The sequence below is a fragment of the Myxocyprinus asiaticus genome, chromosome 40 (genome assembly GCF_019703515.2).
Source record: "Myxocyprinus asiaticus isolate MX2 ecotype Aquarium Trade chromosome 40, UBuf_Myxa_2, whole genome shotgun sequence".
In the NCBI taxonomy this organism is placed as follows: domain Eukaryota; kingdom Metazoa; phylum Chordata; class Actinopteri; order Cypriniformes; family Catostomidae; genus Myxocyprinus; species Myxocyprinus asiaticus.
In genome coordinates, this window is record NC_059383.1 from 20,064,055 (window position 1) to 20,081,433 (window position 17,379).

Here is a 17,379-nt window from a genome sequence, read left to right on the forward strand (position 1 = left end):
AGAGGCGGCTTATCCAGCAGCGCTGTAGGCCTTAGTCGTCAGGCACGACGTGAGCCTACAGGGCTTGGACGGGAGCTTAGGGCGTCTACACCAGGTGGCAGCGCTCTGCGGGCATAAGTGCACCGCGAGCGCCTTATCCACTGGGGGAAATCGCCGTATAGCCCCTGGCCACCCCGCCATCGAGGGTAGTGAGAGCGGGGGAACTACGGAGTCAGGGTCGGGCAGTAAAAGGTGCCTCCCATGACTTCGTCAGCAACTCATGCACCTCCGGGAAGAATGGTACTGGAGCGGGGCGCGGCTGTTTTGAGCGGCGCCGCGAGCCCAGAAACCAATCATCAAGCCGCGAGGGTTCAAGGGAGAGCGGAGGGTTCCACTCTAGCCCGATGCTCGCGGCCGTCCGGGAAAGCATGTCCATCATTTCGGCATCGGCCTGTAACTGGGCGACCGTCCCCGAAGGGGGAAGCCCAGCTGAGGCTTCTGCGTCCGACTGGACAAGCCCGCTCTCCGATGCTGTGCTCGAGAGCTCATCATCTTCGTGGGCCCCGAACAAGAAGCCAGACTCGCCGTGCGACGAGCCGGTGAACTCATCCGAAAGCCCGATTGGGGCAAACGAGCGTGCTGGGGAATGGGAGGTCCGCGGGGGGATACCCGGCAGAGGCGATCCCATTGAGGTCCCCAAATCGCCCCCATTGCTAGCCGCGCTAACCTCATACCCGTAGGTAGGAGGACCGAGGCGGGGAGCCGCCGGGTCGCGACCGCAACGTTGCCATGGTCATGTTCTCGCAGTGAGAACATGAACAATTCATAAACGCTGCCTCCGTGTGGGTCGCGCCCAGACACGAAAGACAGCGATCATTACCATCCGAAGTTGAGAGAAAACGACCGCAACCAGGAATAACACACGATCGGAAAGGCATCTTTAGAAAGACGCGTCTTTAAAAAGATGTTCCGTGTGTGCACTCTTTTAGAGAAATATACTCTTTTAGAGGGGAAAAACGCTCTTTCAGAAGATATACTCTCTAGTTTTTCTGCCGAAGCACCCAGGGGTGTTCTCTGCAGTGCACCAGTGCAGAGGAGGGAGAAGCCGCTGAAATGTGTCGTCAGATACAGCAGAGGTGAATGAACAGTGCTATTCAGCTCAATGAGCATGACCGTTCGGCTCCGAAGAGAAAATCTGAATGAGTGGTTGCATACCAGCTCCTTTTATACCCGTATGTCCGGGGGAGTGGCATGCAAATACCACTCACCAATTTTCATTGGCCTTTTATCAAAGACCAGAGGTGTCTCGGGCTCCCAAGAGTGACCCCTAGTGTCACTACATCGACACCAATGTCGAGTGAGTGACAGATAGGGAACCACCACAGCGTGCTAGAAATGTGCACTTCATTCTATTCACTTAACGTATGCAGTACACATTCTGTCGGAGAAATGGAGGAAGAAGGCAGAGTGGCTTATGTGAGACAGAGAAATGAAGAAACAGGGGTTTTCAGGTACTGACCATTTTTCGATGGCCGCCCAAGTAAATTTCGAACCACCGAAGCAAATTCAACATTAATCTCGCGTTCTGAATATGCTTCTTTTCAGACACAAGCAGCTGTGTTTCACGTGATTTTCACGTGCGCTATCTAAAGTATGAAAGTGCGTGCAAGTCCCGCAGTCTTCCAGACTGGGCTCCACAGACACTTGCGCTACTCAACTTTTGTGACCCATTTGAATTTTGAGTTTTTAGTTTTTTACCTTAAAGCGCTATGGAGGAAGTCAAACATCTCAAACGGCAAGAGAGCCTGAAATTCTTATCAACACTGACAAGGAAAACAGCTAAAACAATGTGTCATGGGCCAACAGTTATGTGTCATCTGTCATGCAGATTTTTAAACTATACATCATCACCTTTATTAAAATTCAGTTTGAATGATGTTAGATATTAGAAAACAAACCAACTTTGCTTTCAGATATTCAAATATTGTCTACAGAGATGACAAACCATTAAGAGCCTAATGAAGTGTTTTATAATAATAATACTAGTCAACAACATCAGACAGAAATGTGAAATGTAGCACTGTGGTAAAGTTGATTACCACTTTTTGAATACCACCAATTCTTTTCTCTCTCTCTCTCTCTCTCTCTCTCTCTCTCTCTGCCTATGTTTGTCAAGTTCTAAATAAAGAGAATATTATATAAGAGGAAGTTGTTTTCATTTAATTTAACTATATCGTAATATATATCATTAGTGTGACATAAAATTAGTGATATCGTGATATACGATTTTGGTCATATCGCCCACCCCTAGTTCACCCTTATGAAAATTAACCATAATATTACTACAGTAACCATAGTTTAACCATAGTATTTGTAGTAAAAGCATAGTTACTACAAGTTTAGCTATGGTTACAACAGTCATGGTTACTACAATATTACTACAGTGAAATCATCGTTAATTGTAACCAAACCATGGTTTCTGCCAAAAAGACATGGTTAATATAGTCCTGTTTAATACAATATTACTACAGTAAAACCATGATTAGGGGAACATAAAGCACATTGCAAGGGCATGCATAACGTATTGCGAGGGCACGCAAAACTATTTCAGAAAAAAATATCAATTTGCATAATATAAATTTTGTATGTTTATTATTATTTCTAATAAATGCCTCTCCGAGGCTTGACGCCACGCCCACTGTCTCTTGCTCACCATGCCACAATGTAAAGAGTTTTGCAATGTTCCTTTTCTCCTATCCTCTAGCTAGCACATGTACAGTACACAGTTGCTCAGCAAATATAGATTGTTGTGCTGAATTTAATGGGACTCAGCACAGTGATTAAAATGAACTGAATATATCCTTATAAGTTAAATAGCAAATTCATATATATGATTGATAAATTTGCTCCCTGGTGTTTGATGATTTGCTCCCTGGTGCAAATAATGGTGGCTGCTATTAACACCCCGGTGCAAATAGTGACAGATATTATTTGCAACTCAATATGGTAAAAACAAAATTGTAGATGATATTTGATCCTTGTGCAAAAAGTGGCAGATACTATCTGCAACCCAATTTTAATACTAACACATAGGCTGTGTCTCGTTTGGAAGGATGCGTCCTGCGGAGGTCGCATTTGTCGGCTGCATACGTCATCGAGGCGTTTTACATTTTAGTAAGTTTTTAGGGAAAATTTGTAATATTGCAACATTGAGTCTGTTGGGTAGCAGAATTTCAGTGATTTTACTCACTGTCGGAACAAATGTAGAGAACATCTAATGGTTCATTTGCAGGGTGTTCTGCTTATGTAGCCCCTTAACGTAGCCTATATATCTATACACTAATAATCACACAATAATGATAATCAGACAAGTCATATTTTTATGAAAAAAAATTTATTATAAAAAATATGTTCAGATTGTATTTACAAAACCTGATGAACCGAATGAAAACTTTGGCATTTACTATGTTTAGCTCTGTTCATAGCCCTGACCTGAAAAATCAGTGTTGGGACTGATAAAATCCTTTTTCAGCCAACGATACCTGTCACGGGGCATGGTCACTGTTTTTTTTTTTTTTCCTATTCCAGTTCACAGGCATCTCCACAATCCTCTTCATCACTTGTATCAGAGTCCTTCTCAAAGTCACTTTTCCCATTTTGGACGGCATCAATGACATCATACACATTGTAGATAAGACGGTCTTTCCTGGCTGGTGGCATTCTGAAATGGAAAAAAATCACTGATTATTTTCCAGGCTAAATAATCTCAGTGCAAATAAATCCGAATCATACTTACACATTTTAAAGAATTGACCCATTCCACAGAATTCACACAATACTGTCTGGCTACCTAATTTGGGCCCTCTGCTTATCATGCTAATAGCACTTATACCCCCCACATTCCAGAACATTATCACCTGTCCCTCGTGAAGCAAGCAGATATTTGGGCAAACAAGCAAAGCCCAGAAAAGAAAACAGGACCAGTTAAGTATATTTTATAAATTATAAGATACAGATAGTTTCAAATATTGCTACACAAATACTTTCAAATTCTCAAAGAAATAATTTATTCTTTAATTCAACTTGAACTTATCATTTAATAATCATTTAATTTTGATTGAAACTCAAAATGGTAACAAAGCAGACATTTTAAACTTGTGAATGATCAAAAATAGTATGTTTCTATTAGTATTTTTTTCACATGGAACAGGTATGAAGTACAATTCATCCATGTAATGTGCAAGGTGCACAGGAAACTTTTGCTACCCCTTTCACCCAAAAATATTTTAGACATTTTACTTACTTGAATGTAGTTTATCCAGTCCAGTAAAACAAGATGATGTGCTTCAAGGCAAGTTTGCAGGTTGTGGGAGTTCATGGCCAGGAGAACAGGCCTATTTACAAAATCTACCATCTAATAGCATTGCAAGGCTTAACAATAGGACCTATTAGTTGTGTAAATGTGGTCTTAGAGAGAAAAAAAAAACGTGCAGGTTTATTTTAGTAGAGCTAAAATTGATGTTGTAAAATTAAAACAGTGGGCATCATAGGGTTAAACGAGACTTGTTTAAAGGAGGACACTCGGTATACTGCAGCCTTCAAAAGAACGCATCCTAACTAGCACGCAGCCTTCGAAACGAGACAGCCATTGTATGGGGCATCATGCAGCATGTTTATTGTGTTTATTTAGAGTCCCATGGAAACACTACACCAAATCCTAGCCCTAATCCTAGCCTTAACCTTATTTTACTAATATTAACCATGGTTTTGCTACAGTAGCCATAGTTTAACTATAGTTTTTGTAGTAAAATAACAGTGACCACAAATTAACCATGGTTCCAACAGTCAGTGTTAGTACAATATTACTATAGTAAAACCACGGTCATGGATGCAATAGTATTACTGTATTAAAATCATGGTCAATTGTATAAAAAAAATATGTTTTCTGCCAAAAAAACATGGTTACTATAGTCATGGCTACTACAAAATTGCTATAATAATACATTTTTTAAAAAAATTCTCCCCTTTTTCTCTCCAATTTGGAATGCCCAATTCCCAATGTGCTCTAAGTCCTCGTGGTGGCGTACTGACTCGCCTCAATCCGGGTGGTGGAGGACGAATCTCAGTTGCCTCTGCGTCTGAGACTGTCAATCTGCGCATCTAATCACGTGGCTTGCTTAGCGCGTTACCGTGGAGACATAGTGAGTGTGAAGGCTTCACGCTATTCTCCGTGGCATCCACGCACAACTCACCATGCGCCCCACTGAGAGTGAACCACATTATAGCGACCACGAGGAGCTTACCCCATGTGACTCTACCCTCCCTAGCAACCGGGACAATTTGGTTGCTTAGCAGACCTGGCTGGAGTCACTCAGCATGCCCTGGATTCAAACTCGCGACTCCAGGGGTGGTAGTCAGCGTCTTTACTCGCTAAGCTACCCAGGCCCCCCAAAACTGCTATAACTAAAATATGGTTAAAGGAATATTCCGGGTCCAATATAAGTTAAGCTCAATCGACAGCATTTGTGGCATACTGCTGATTACCAAAAAAATAAATAATAATTTGACTCATCCCTAATTTTATTTTTTTTTATAAGCAAAAATCAAGGTTACAGTGAAGCACTTACAATGTAATTGAATGTGGCCAATGTTTGGAGGGTTTAAAGGAAGAAATTTGAAGCTTTTCATTTTATAAAAGCACTTTCATTAATTATTCTGTTAAACTGGTGTATTATTTGAGCTGTAAAGTTGTTTAAATTGTAATTTTTACAGTCATTTTAGGATTTGTTGATATTACATCATCATGGCAATGAAGTTGAAAAATTGGCTATAACTTTACACACAAAAAGTTCGTAAGTAAGGGATAATGTACAGTCGGACAGTATAAACCCCGACAGGGTGATCATGACCCCAACATGAGGGGTCTTGTATCAACCTGAAGTTGTTTATTTTGCGATAACAACTGATTGACTATACATTAACATGCTTATTACATGGCTACTAACTAAATAAATAAGTACATGGACATAAAATATTGATTTGCATTGAAATTATGTAATTTGAGAAGAAATCGCTGAACAGCTGGAATCAACTTCCGGTTTGCATTGGAGTGCTGTTGGTGTTTATTTTGTGAAAACGACCATCTGACTCCTCAATAGTCAGCCTATTACAAGACTACTTGCCAAATAAATAAATAAATGGACATGAAACATTGATTTATTATGTGAGAAGAAATAAATTGCTGAACAGTTGAAATCCACCTCCGGTTTGCATCTGTCATGTCATTCTTATGTTTTACCCCAAGGACTCTAATTTTGAAAGTGTTTCGTAATCATTGTCATGTCTGTTTTCCTGGTTTCCCTCCTGATTTTATTCCAGGTGTTCCTTGTCTTGTTAGCCCATGTGTATATATACCCTCTTGTGCTTTGTTCCTGTGTCGGTTCTTGTTTGTATGTAGTGCATTGTTAGCCAGCATACTGATGTAGGATTTGTATTACCTTCTTTATCGAATGTTACCTTCATTGTTGTATCCTCTTCTGTTGATTACAATTAAAGTTCTGCGTTTGGATCCTCACTCTCCCGCCTCTTCCCTTCACATGCCCTGACAGAGTTCTGTTTGTGTTTACTTTGTACAAATGACTGTCTGACTCCACAATATTCAGCCTATTACAAGACTACTTGCCAAATAAATAAATACACATGAAACATTGATTTGAGTTGAAATGATTTTATTAGTTTACTTGTAGAGATCGCACAGTGAGCAGAGAAGTGTCTAAATCCCCAGATGTGCGGTAGATATAGTTACATCTGAGCTTTTATCACACTAAAATCATGATTCACGCATATTATTTATGTCTTGTGGCTATACTTTTGAAAAAGTGAGTATTTTAACGTGTACAGATTGACCCCATTCACTTTCATTGTAAGTGACTCACTGCACCTCGATTTTTGCTTTTGCAAGTCAAAATAAATTTTTGTGGAAATAAACATTATGCCACAAATACTGTCGATTGAGCATAACTTTTATTTAACCCAAAATATTCCTTTAATTTTTTAAGGGTTAATCTCCTGAGACTTTCACAAAAGGAGCAATACAATCTAAACACGACTGATGCCAAGCCACAGGAGTAAACCATAACCCCCCGTGGCCCTCGCCTGGATCAAACCCTTCTCTGAACTCCCCAACATTTACCGTGACAAAATCACTGTGAGGAAATCAACCTTAACGTTCATTTTATTTATTTAAGTAGTATTAAAGGATGTTAAATATTAGGAGTATGGCTGGGTATTGATCCAAATTTCCCGATTCAATTCGATTCTGATTCATAAACTCTTGATTCGATTAAATATTGATTCATTTGGGTTTATTTCAGTTATAATGTCCCTTTTGCTTACATATAAAATAAATGATCTCCCAGCTAATGCTGTTAATTATACAGGGGACCTTTGAATTAGGTACATTAGCAAAATATTAATTTTACTAATTATATTTTGTTACTTTTTCATAATTTTGATAACGGGTAAGATATTATATTTCATATATTATTTTTGTTACATATTTATTGTTAAATTGCATAATTTGTACTATTTACAATTATTTACATTGATTTGTTGAACACGTGCTAAATCCGGTACTGTCTCTTTAACAAAAAACGGCATTTCTGTAAAGAGCGTCTGTAGAAGAGCGCAAGTTAACGAGAGAGAACTCAAAGGGCTTTACCTCATCTGTGAGATGCGGGATTAGAATTAATTTTTATTTTTTTTTATTTTTTTTGATCAACAACTGACTGTAAAGAACAGAAAGGCTATTAAAAGAGACAGTATACAATGACAAATGGGTTGCGTGGATCTCGTCTTGGACACACATTACACGGAACAACTTTTACTCTCAACACGCTGTGAAAGGATCTCGCTGCTGAACACTTCACGACTAAACTACACAATTACTGGTGAGTGAAATGTAAACATTTACCAGCCAGTTGCCAAATATATCACTTTAGTCACATAGAGCGAAATTTGGTTGCAAATGCGAGTGATTTCTTCACATTATAGTAGAGGGTTGCACGCTGAGTGAAAGATCGATCTTGTAATTTAAGAATCAAGATCGAGATCGTTCAAATGGAGATCGCGATTAATCGGAAAAACAATATTTTTACCCACCCCTAATTAGGAGTGGATACTATGGATGTATGCACAAAAAGAACATATCCGCACTGTCTTTACTCCCTATGTCACTGCAGCGACAGTAGATGCACACTTTGTTGTACTGTACATTTCTTTGATTCCTGTGGTTGTGGTGCAAATAATCACGCTGTGTGGCAGGTGCACTTTTTCCTTTTTTATACTTTCTGGGGACAACTATGTATATGTTACTTGTGCAAACATTTATTTTTCATTAACATTATTCAAATAAATTTTTTACAGTGCATAGATAAAAAAATACTAAAATACCCCTCTCTATGCAGTATGCAAGTCACTCTTTCAATAGAAAATAGCTGAAGTAAACGCAAGGTCTTAAGGTATAAGAAAACCAGTTGTTCCCTTTAATATTGTCCTCTACCAGTGTCAAATCCAATTTGCTCTATCAGCTTTCAGGATGATTTATTTTCTGTTCTTAATGTCCCTCGATCCCACATATCTCTCTTCTTTTGAAGCACTGGACCATTTCATCTTAATTCTATGTGTACTTGCAGGATTTCTCCATCACACTAGCATTCTCTTGGTTCCGAGCAAAGCGCTGATTCCTGTGGACTCCACAGTGGGTCACCTGGGACTGCATTGAGTGAAAAGCCAAGTGTGAGCTGCCACTGTCTCTGCACTCTCTCGCTGCTCAATTAGAGGGAGAAATGGCCAACTGTATTTCTGTATGAAGTCATGCAGATTTGGCCTCAGGTTTAACACCATACCACCATATGACAGGCTGTGACTTAACCGAAGGCATGAGACATTGCTGAGTGGCCCTAATTAGTCTACATATGTTACCTAAGACACTTTCTATTGCAAATTGCTATACCATGTTGCAACATGTCCATGTTTTCATCAAATTAGCAGAGAAATAGGGGGCCTGGGTAGCTCAGCAAGTAAAGACGTTGACTACCACACCTGGAGTCGCAAGTTCGAATCCAGGGTGTGCTGAGTAAATCCAGTCAGGCTTCCTAAGCAACCAGTTGGCCTGGTTGCTAGGGTGGATAGAGTCACATTGAGTTAACCTCCTCATGACCGTTATAATGTGGTTCTCGCTCACAGTGGGGCACGCGGTGAGTTGTGCGTGGATGCCGCAGAGAATAGCATGAGCCTCCACACGCGCTATGTCTCCAAAGTAACACGCTCAACAAGCCACATGATAAGATGCATGGATTGACAGTCTCAGACACAGAGGCAATTGAGATTCGTCCTCTTCTACCTGGATTGAGGCGAGTCACTACGCCTCCATGAGGACTTAGAGCGCATTGGGAATTGGGCATTCCAAATTGGGGAGAAAATAGATATTTAAATATTAAATTTTTTTATTTAAAATTTAATTATATAAAAAATGATTAAAAATAAATAAATAAAATAAATAAAAATTAGCAGAGGAATATGGAACATGTGTACAGATCGTACACTGCTATGATTATAACTGCAACACTCTTATGATTCCGCTGTCTTATTCGGCCATATGCCCATGGAGATAGGCATGACAGTTTTGCAGAGAAATATCCAAAGGCTTGGAAATGATTTACTGGTGCTTTGTATTGTGTTTCCTATAATAACATTGCTATAAAATTAAAGATGTCTCACAGAGATAATGTTGACATGATTTTGTGGATTATTACTTTATTAGGCAGCATGATTTTCATTATGGTTCTGAATTTTCTATATCTTATAATACATATAATGCTTCAGCATATTAGAACTTGATTTTTTGTTTTTCATTTTGTTCAGCTTCATTTCCAAAACACAATAAAAAGCAACCCAGTTCATTTGATTAAAGCTGATATCAGGATACAAATAATGTGGTGCACTGATCTTATCGTCTCATGTTTTGGATGCATTACAGATATTGATCCCATCTTTACAGTGTCTGTTAAAATAAATGATTCCTCTAAACAGAGGGACAGTGGTAAATACTGTATGTAAACCTGTGAACCTGATCGAATGAGATCTACATCCACAGACATCTTATTAGCTTTACATTCTCAAGGTATTTTTATAAGGCTAATATGCTCCAGACCCCAAAATGTTCTACATTAACACTGTATCATCCATTGTCCTTAAAGTCTGCACATTCTCCTTAAATTGGATTATACTAGTCCACTTTCAGAGACTGCTAATATTTTAGCAGTCAGACCGTATTTTAAGTGTAGAGGAAGAAGATAAGTAAAACACTCAACCAAATGATTAGAAAACATGCAGGCCAGATCAGATAATGATTAATAATTTCCAACTTTTGGGCCCTTAGGTTTCCTTAAAAGCAAACATTTAACTATGACTGCTCAGTGAATTACCTACTAAAGGTATTTATACAGGAGCACATATTCATTTTGTGAAAGAACAGAAAACATTGCTTACCTTCAGTGCAGTATTTCCCTATGTAGCCGGTATTGGTGCAGTCACATAGCACCTCACTTTCACGAATTGAGCAGCGTCCTCCATTGCTGCAGGGGTTTTGTTTTGTACACAGGTATTCCAGATCATTTTTCACCCCTTGGCTGTCCAGGAGGACAGGAGGAGTCTCTCCTAACTTCAGGTTGGCAATGAGGCCACGGAAAGGCGGCTCGTATTTGACAGTGCTAGATGTGAGGGCTGACAGACGGACATCTGGTGGAATCCCGCCCACATACAAATCACTGGCCACCATCATCTCTCTACGCTTGGACTTCACCTCCGTCACTTTGGCCTCTCCATCCATCACTAGCATGGTCTCACGATAATTCCGTGTGAGCAGCACACGATGCCAGCGCTCATCATCAACGTGTGTCTCCATGTGCAACGAGGCCGGCTCGCCGCAGTGAATTGCGAATCGCAATTGCAGACGACCGTTGTTAATGAGAAGCTCCAGGAAATCGCAGTTGCCACCATCATCCAGGTACAGCACTACGGCTTTGCTGATATTGGTCTTCAAGGTGAAGCTCAGCTCTCCAGTTGCACCTGCTTCCCAGGGTCCGTAGCGGACCCACTGGCCCGGCAGGCCGTCAAACTCCAGGGCTGTGGTCACAGCGGCGGCCACCATCAGTCCGAGCAACACAGAGGCCTGCGAAAACCTCACACTGCATCTCCAGTTCCTCATCTTCCAACCGTGCTGCTAATCCCTTATTTTCTAATGTTCTGTTTCTATTAATCCACTGCAGAGGAGAGATTTATTCCCAGTCTAGAGTATTAATTTATCTGGCCTTTTCCAAAATAGCGCTGCCGAAATAGTAAGGTCCCAGTTTTCTAAAACCCCCTAGTATTTAAGAGTTTCTTTTCACTTGATTCTTCATCTTGATTCTCCTCTGAGTATCTCCATTGAGGGAAAACTACTGAAAGCCTGAAAAAACCTCACAAAGTACTTGGTGCTTTGAAATCTAAAACTGCCCTAAAAATCTAGTTGACTCCACATGTTAAAAGACCGATTTATGCATCCCACCCTCTGGTGAAAACAGGATTACTGCTGTGGTTGTATTTAGTGTTTTATGTGTAGTAGGTCAAATACATGATTTACTTTTCCCCAGAAAACCACAGCACCTTCCAAATGGGTAAATATGCATTCCACTGATCAAGTGATGAGTCGAATAGATGCAGTTGCCACTGTCAGAAATCCTTTATTGACCAGGCCTCTGAAAGTTGAAAAAAGACAGCACATTAATTTATGACCAAAGAGTAAGCACCAGTTGATGTCTGATTACAAATTCATGTATACCACAAAATACCAAAATTTTGGTCTTAACTTGTACAGCTGCACAATTAATCAAACAAATAATCCAGAATTGTGGCACAATTAATCAAACAAATAATCCAGATTACAATTCATTTATTGTGGCAGATGTAATTGTAATCTGGATTATTTGTTTGATTAATTGTGCCACAATTCACTTACAGCTGCCACAATGAATGAATTGTGAAAAGTGTCAATTACAGCATTGCATTTATCTCTACTCCTCTTGCATCAAAATCAATTCATGACACGTTTTTTTTTTTATGTGGTTGGGCATTCTAACCAAACACAGACATCTGCTGCTCGCTTTATGTATACTTTATTCAAATACTATAAAAACTGGTTAACCATACCATTTACAGTAAAAAAATAAATTATATATATATATATATATATATATATATATATACACTGTTTATATATATTTTTTTTATATTTAACAAGTCAATTCAATACAATTTTATGGTAAAATATTGTAAAACAAATACATGGTTTCAGGAGTTAAAAAGTATGATTTACTTTAGTTAATAGTGAAAATTTATGTTTAATAAGGCAATACTTTTACAGTAAACATTTGATTATATTTTATTGAAATTGTTACGTTTCTTCTTATTTTTTACATCAGTTATGTATATTGGGGTGTTTTATGTTACATTTGATGTTGTTTAGTAAATGTTAATTGTATTCTTTTAGTGTCACCTGACCTGTGTTACCCTGATGGCAATTTGTGTTTGACACTGTGAAATGTCTCTGCATATTTATTGGCCATTGCCCATGGAAGGGCCACTCTTGATGAAATTTAAGTCATCTTGTGGCCTTTTGTTTTCATGTTACTATGGTGGTTAACAGAACAATTCTGTTGAAATTCCTGTAGGTTAGTATATTAACATTATATATCATTTAATGATACATATAAAGGGGTTAAATTGGACCAGTACAGTCCAGAACGGCTTTCCGGCACCTTCAATAAAAATAAAAAAAATGCTTGTTTGTTAGTCCATTCCATTTATTGTATCTCCGATGCGATTTTTGTTTCATCCACTTTACACATTCCGTCTCCATCCATCCATCCATCCATCTTCTTAGCCGCTTGTCCTATGTAGGGTCGTGGGTAGTGCTGGAGCCTATCCCAGCTGTCCCAAAAGCATCGTAAGCCTAAGTAGATAGTAGAATCCAACTTATGATTCATCTTAGTTTTGCGGCCCATTTCCCCAAAGCATCGTAAATGAAGTAGTTCTTGAAAATGCTCATAGATTAATGAGTGCTCTGGAGTAATCATACACCGCTAAGAGCATCGTGCGGACACAGACTTATGCAGACACCTGCAGGACAATCGCAAAATTACACTTTATACAATTTAAATACCAATAGCTACACTTTATGCTGAGACTTTAATATCAGAATATGTGTGCTTTATTTATTTTTATTTTAACAGACAAGTATAATAATAGTAATAATAATAATAATAATAATAATTATTATTATTATTATTATTATTATTATTATTATTATGGAATACATAGTCTAAATGGATGAATAGATTAATTAGTAAGCAATTCAAGTTATTTGTGTGGATTAGTTGGACAAGTTGGTAACAACAAAGTTGTTGCATGATTGATGCAGACAACTGTATAAATTAATATTGGAAAGAGAAGAAAAAAGTCATTAACTTGCTGCCATGCATGAAAATCATCTGTATATATTTGCTCATCATCCTACATTTACATTTATTCATTTGGCAGATGCTTTTATCCTCATCTCCTCTTCCTCTCTGACACCCAAAGGCTCTCTCACCAGCACTACAAGTTGTGTAGCACCACAGATGCAGCATGATTACTGTCACCGTTATCACTTTTGGGAGTAAAGAGCAGACCTCCGCTTTACTGGTGAATGTCCCTGAAGCGCATCTTCCAAATGCCTCCTTATTTTGAGCTCTACGATAACACGGAATAATCAATAAATCAATAAACAAATATAATTAAGTTACAATGACAAGCAGCACTATATGTTCACATTTCAGCACTGTCACATGGACAGCGACTCTCTTAAGTAGCACTTAAAGCGCATGCTTGCACATTCATGTTAAGTGCCATTTTGGGAAAGTACTTAAAAAATATCGAACGTTCGTAAATTTGCTCGTAGAAAACAATCATTATTGGGAAACGCAGCCCTGGACAGCTGGCCAGTCCATCACAGGGCTAACACACACAGACATACACATTCACACTCTCACCTACAGGTAATTTTGAGTTTCCAATTCACATAACGTGCATGTTTGTGGACTGTGGGGGAAACCGGAGCACCTGGAGGAAACCCACACGAACACGGGAAGAACATGCAAACGCCACACAGAAAGGCCCTGTGTGAGCCAGGACTTGAACTAGGTATCTTCTTGCTGTGAGCCACCGTGCCGCCCACATTCTGTCTCTATTTAGCGAATAGACTTGCTCAAAAATATTTCAAGTTCATTATGTTTCCCTCTAGACAGTTGCGGACGCTGGTAGAGACAGCATATGCAAGAGCAGCACGAGACAACACGCCCCCGCATCCAGACGTGCGTTCCGCTTCTGTATCGCGCCATGGGCCGATCTTTTTCATAGAAATCATGTAATATGGAATCAACTGCTCACCCATTTCTTAGATCCACTGATATGCAGTAGCAATTTTGCTCAGTTTTGTTAAAAATCTGTATACACAAAGGGGTTTTGAATATGGAATCACTCACATCCAAAGCTAAATCAGCATAGATTAATATATCATACAACTTGAGATCAAAACACCTCTCAACCAACACACTGTAAAAGGTTTCACTGTTATTTGTATATTTACATGAGAACTCCAGTTTTGTTGATTCAGCATTTATTTTTATTTTATGAGCAAAAATAGTGGGATTAATTTGTGAAAATGCTTTTCATACCACAGTGAAAATTTTAAACTCTTTTATAATTTAATGCAAATGTTTTCACTACAAATTATATTATCAGAATCTAATGTAAAACTAAAATATCAACTGATATGGGTTTTTTAATGACCGATGCCGATATCCAGAGAGCAGGTTGGCCGATAGGCTGATACAATGCCGATATATCACACGATTTAATATAGTAAATAACAAACATAAAATTGCTAAAAAAAAAAATTTATCAAATCTTATTTAGCACTATATTTACTAATATATATATATATATTTACAAATTTAACTTTGTAGAAAAAGAATCATATTGTATTTTAAATGGTAGATAGCAGTATTTGTATGCCACTCCCCCAGACATACGGGTATAATGGGAGCTGGTATGCAACCACTCATTCAGGTTTTGTGCTGAGGATCCGAGACAAGGTCCCGGCCATTTCAGCGGGTAGTTCAGTGTTGTGGCAAGAGGGACACAACGTCTCGTTCCCTCCATCAGGGAACGGAGGTTACGAAAGTAACCAGGACGTTCCCTATCTGTCACTCACTCGACGTTGTGTCGATGTAGTGACACTAGGGGTCCCTATACAAAATGCCAAAACTAGCTAAACTGTGTTACGTGGACTGGCGGTGCGAGACGGGCAGACCGCTGTGTGCCTCGTAGCCAGCGCACCAGGCCATCACGTAACCTCCCCCAACACTCTTACGAGCGTTGAATGGTCCTTCGGGAACAAGTTGACTGCCCAACAAATAGGGACAGGCTAGCCCAGCCGTGGCCTCTTTTCCTCTTTTTTCTCCCCAAAAAGAGTGATATTTGTTAACCGACTGGGGGCCATAAATGCCTACGTCAGGGGGTGTCATTCCCAAGGGGAAGACACCGCGGAGACCACACCCCACCCAGAGAAAAGGGGGGGGGGGTATTTTGAGTGGAAATACGTCACATGGTCTTACCGAGTCTTGTCGGATGTAATGTGGAGAAGTCCCATGGTAGGTCCTACCCGAAGGGGGAGGAGTTTCTACAAACATGGTGACCGGGGGCAGAGGGGCCTCTGCCCAAAGAAGATGCAGTTTACTGACAGGGAAACTTAGCGGAAGGTATCACATGGGGTCACCTACGGGGAACCACCACATGCGGAGCACCTACCTCAGTACAGGGCCTAATTAGCACACGTACTATGCCGGCAGCGAGTTTCTCCGCAAACTCGTCTGCCACAGGGCTAAGGAGGAAAGTCATCCAGGGATCACAACTTGTGAACACAACTGGGAGACAAAAGTACACATCTTCACCTCATGGGAGGGAAGGCGCTATGCGCAAGCAGTACACCCGGCCAGCTGTCCCGGAACTTACCTGTTCAGACCTGACAACACACGTGACGAAACTGGCTCAACCCGGAGATTATAGAACCTCGCAAAGGTGTTGGGTGTTGCCCAGCCCACTGCTCTGCAAATGTCTGCCAAAGAGGCGCCACTGGTCAGGGCCCAGGAGGCCACTACACTCCTAGTAGAGTGGGCTTGTAGCCCCATGGGGGGCAGCACGTTCTGGGCGTGATATGCCATCACGATGGCGTCAACGACCCAGTGGGCAATCCTCTGTTGAGACAGCGCTTCCTTTCCGCTGTCCACCAAAGCAGACAAAGAGCTGCTCGGAGCTTCTAAAGCTCTGTGTGCGATCCAAATAGATGCATAAAGGACGCACCGGACACAGCAACGCCAAGGCTGGGTCTGCCTCCTCCTGGGGCAGCACTTGCAGGTTTACCACCTGATCCCTAAACGGGGTCGTGGGAACCTTGGGCACATAGCCCGGTCAGGGTCTCTGGATCACGTGAGAGTAACCCAGACCGAACTCCAGGCACGATTCGCTGACAGAGAACGCCTGCAGGTCCCCTACCCTCTTGATGGAAGTAGGAGGGCAGTCTTCAAAGAGAGTGCCTTAAGCTCAACTGACTCCAGAGGCTCAAAGGGAGCACCCCATAGACCCCGAAGGACTACAGAGAGGTCCCACGAGGGCATGAGGCACGGACTGGAGGGATTCAACCTCCTAGCGCCTCTGAGGATCCTTATGATCAAGTCGTGCTTCCCCAAATACTTACCATCCACTGCCTCGTGATGTGCCAAAATGGCGGCTACATACACCTTCAAGGTGGAGGGGGACAGCCGCCCCTCCAGCCTCTCCTGCAGGAAGGAAAGCACCGATCTGACTGCGCATCTCTGGGGGACTTCGCCTCATAGAGGGAGCCCTAGCCTGAGTGATCATATCTATCACCGCGGGTGGTAGGCCACTTAGGTCTTCTGCGTCCCGTCCAAGGGCCAGACGTGGAGATTACAGATGTCTGGTCGAGGGTGCCAGATGGTGCCCCGTCCCTGAAAATGAAGTTCCTTACTCAGGGGATTTTGCCAAGGGGGGGGGGGGGTGCTGTCGCTAGGAACGTGAGGTCCGAGAACCACGTCTGGGTGGCCCAGTAGGGTGCTACTAGGATGATCTGCTCCTCATCCTCCCTGACCTTGCACAGGGTCTGTGCAAGTAGGCTCACTGGTAGAAACACGTATTTGCGTAATCCAGGGGGCCAGCTGTATGCCAGCGCGTCTCATCCTGAGA

The 17,379-nt window shown here is 41.0% G+C and overlaps 1 protein-coding gene across 3 annotated transcripts in view; it reads right to left on the bottom strand.

Moving 5' to 3' along the window:
- The window catches only part of LOC127431253 (neurexin-2-like), a 599,363-nt gene that overhangs the window by 492,878 nt on the left and 89,106 nt on the right, over nt 1-17,379 (bottom strand). For all 3 annotated transcript variants that reach the window (XM_051681607.1, XM_051681606.1, XM_051681610.1), the window contains exon 2: nt 10,531-11,777. In XM_051681607.1, coding sequence (XP_051537567.1) covers nt 10,531-11,248 — 718 coding nt within the window. In that variant the 5' untranslated portion in view covers nt 11,249-11,777. The remainder of the gene's footprint in view (nt 1-10,530; nt 11,778-17,379) is intronic.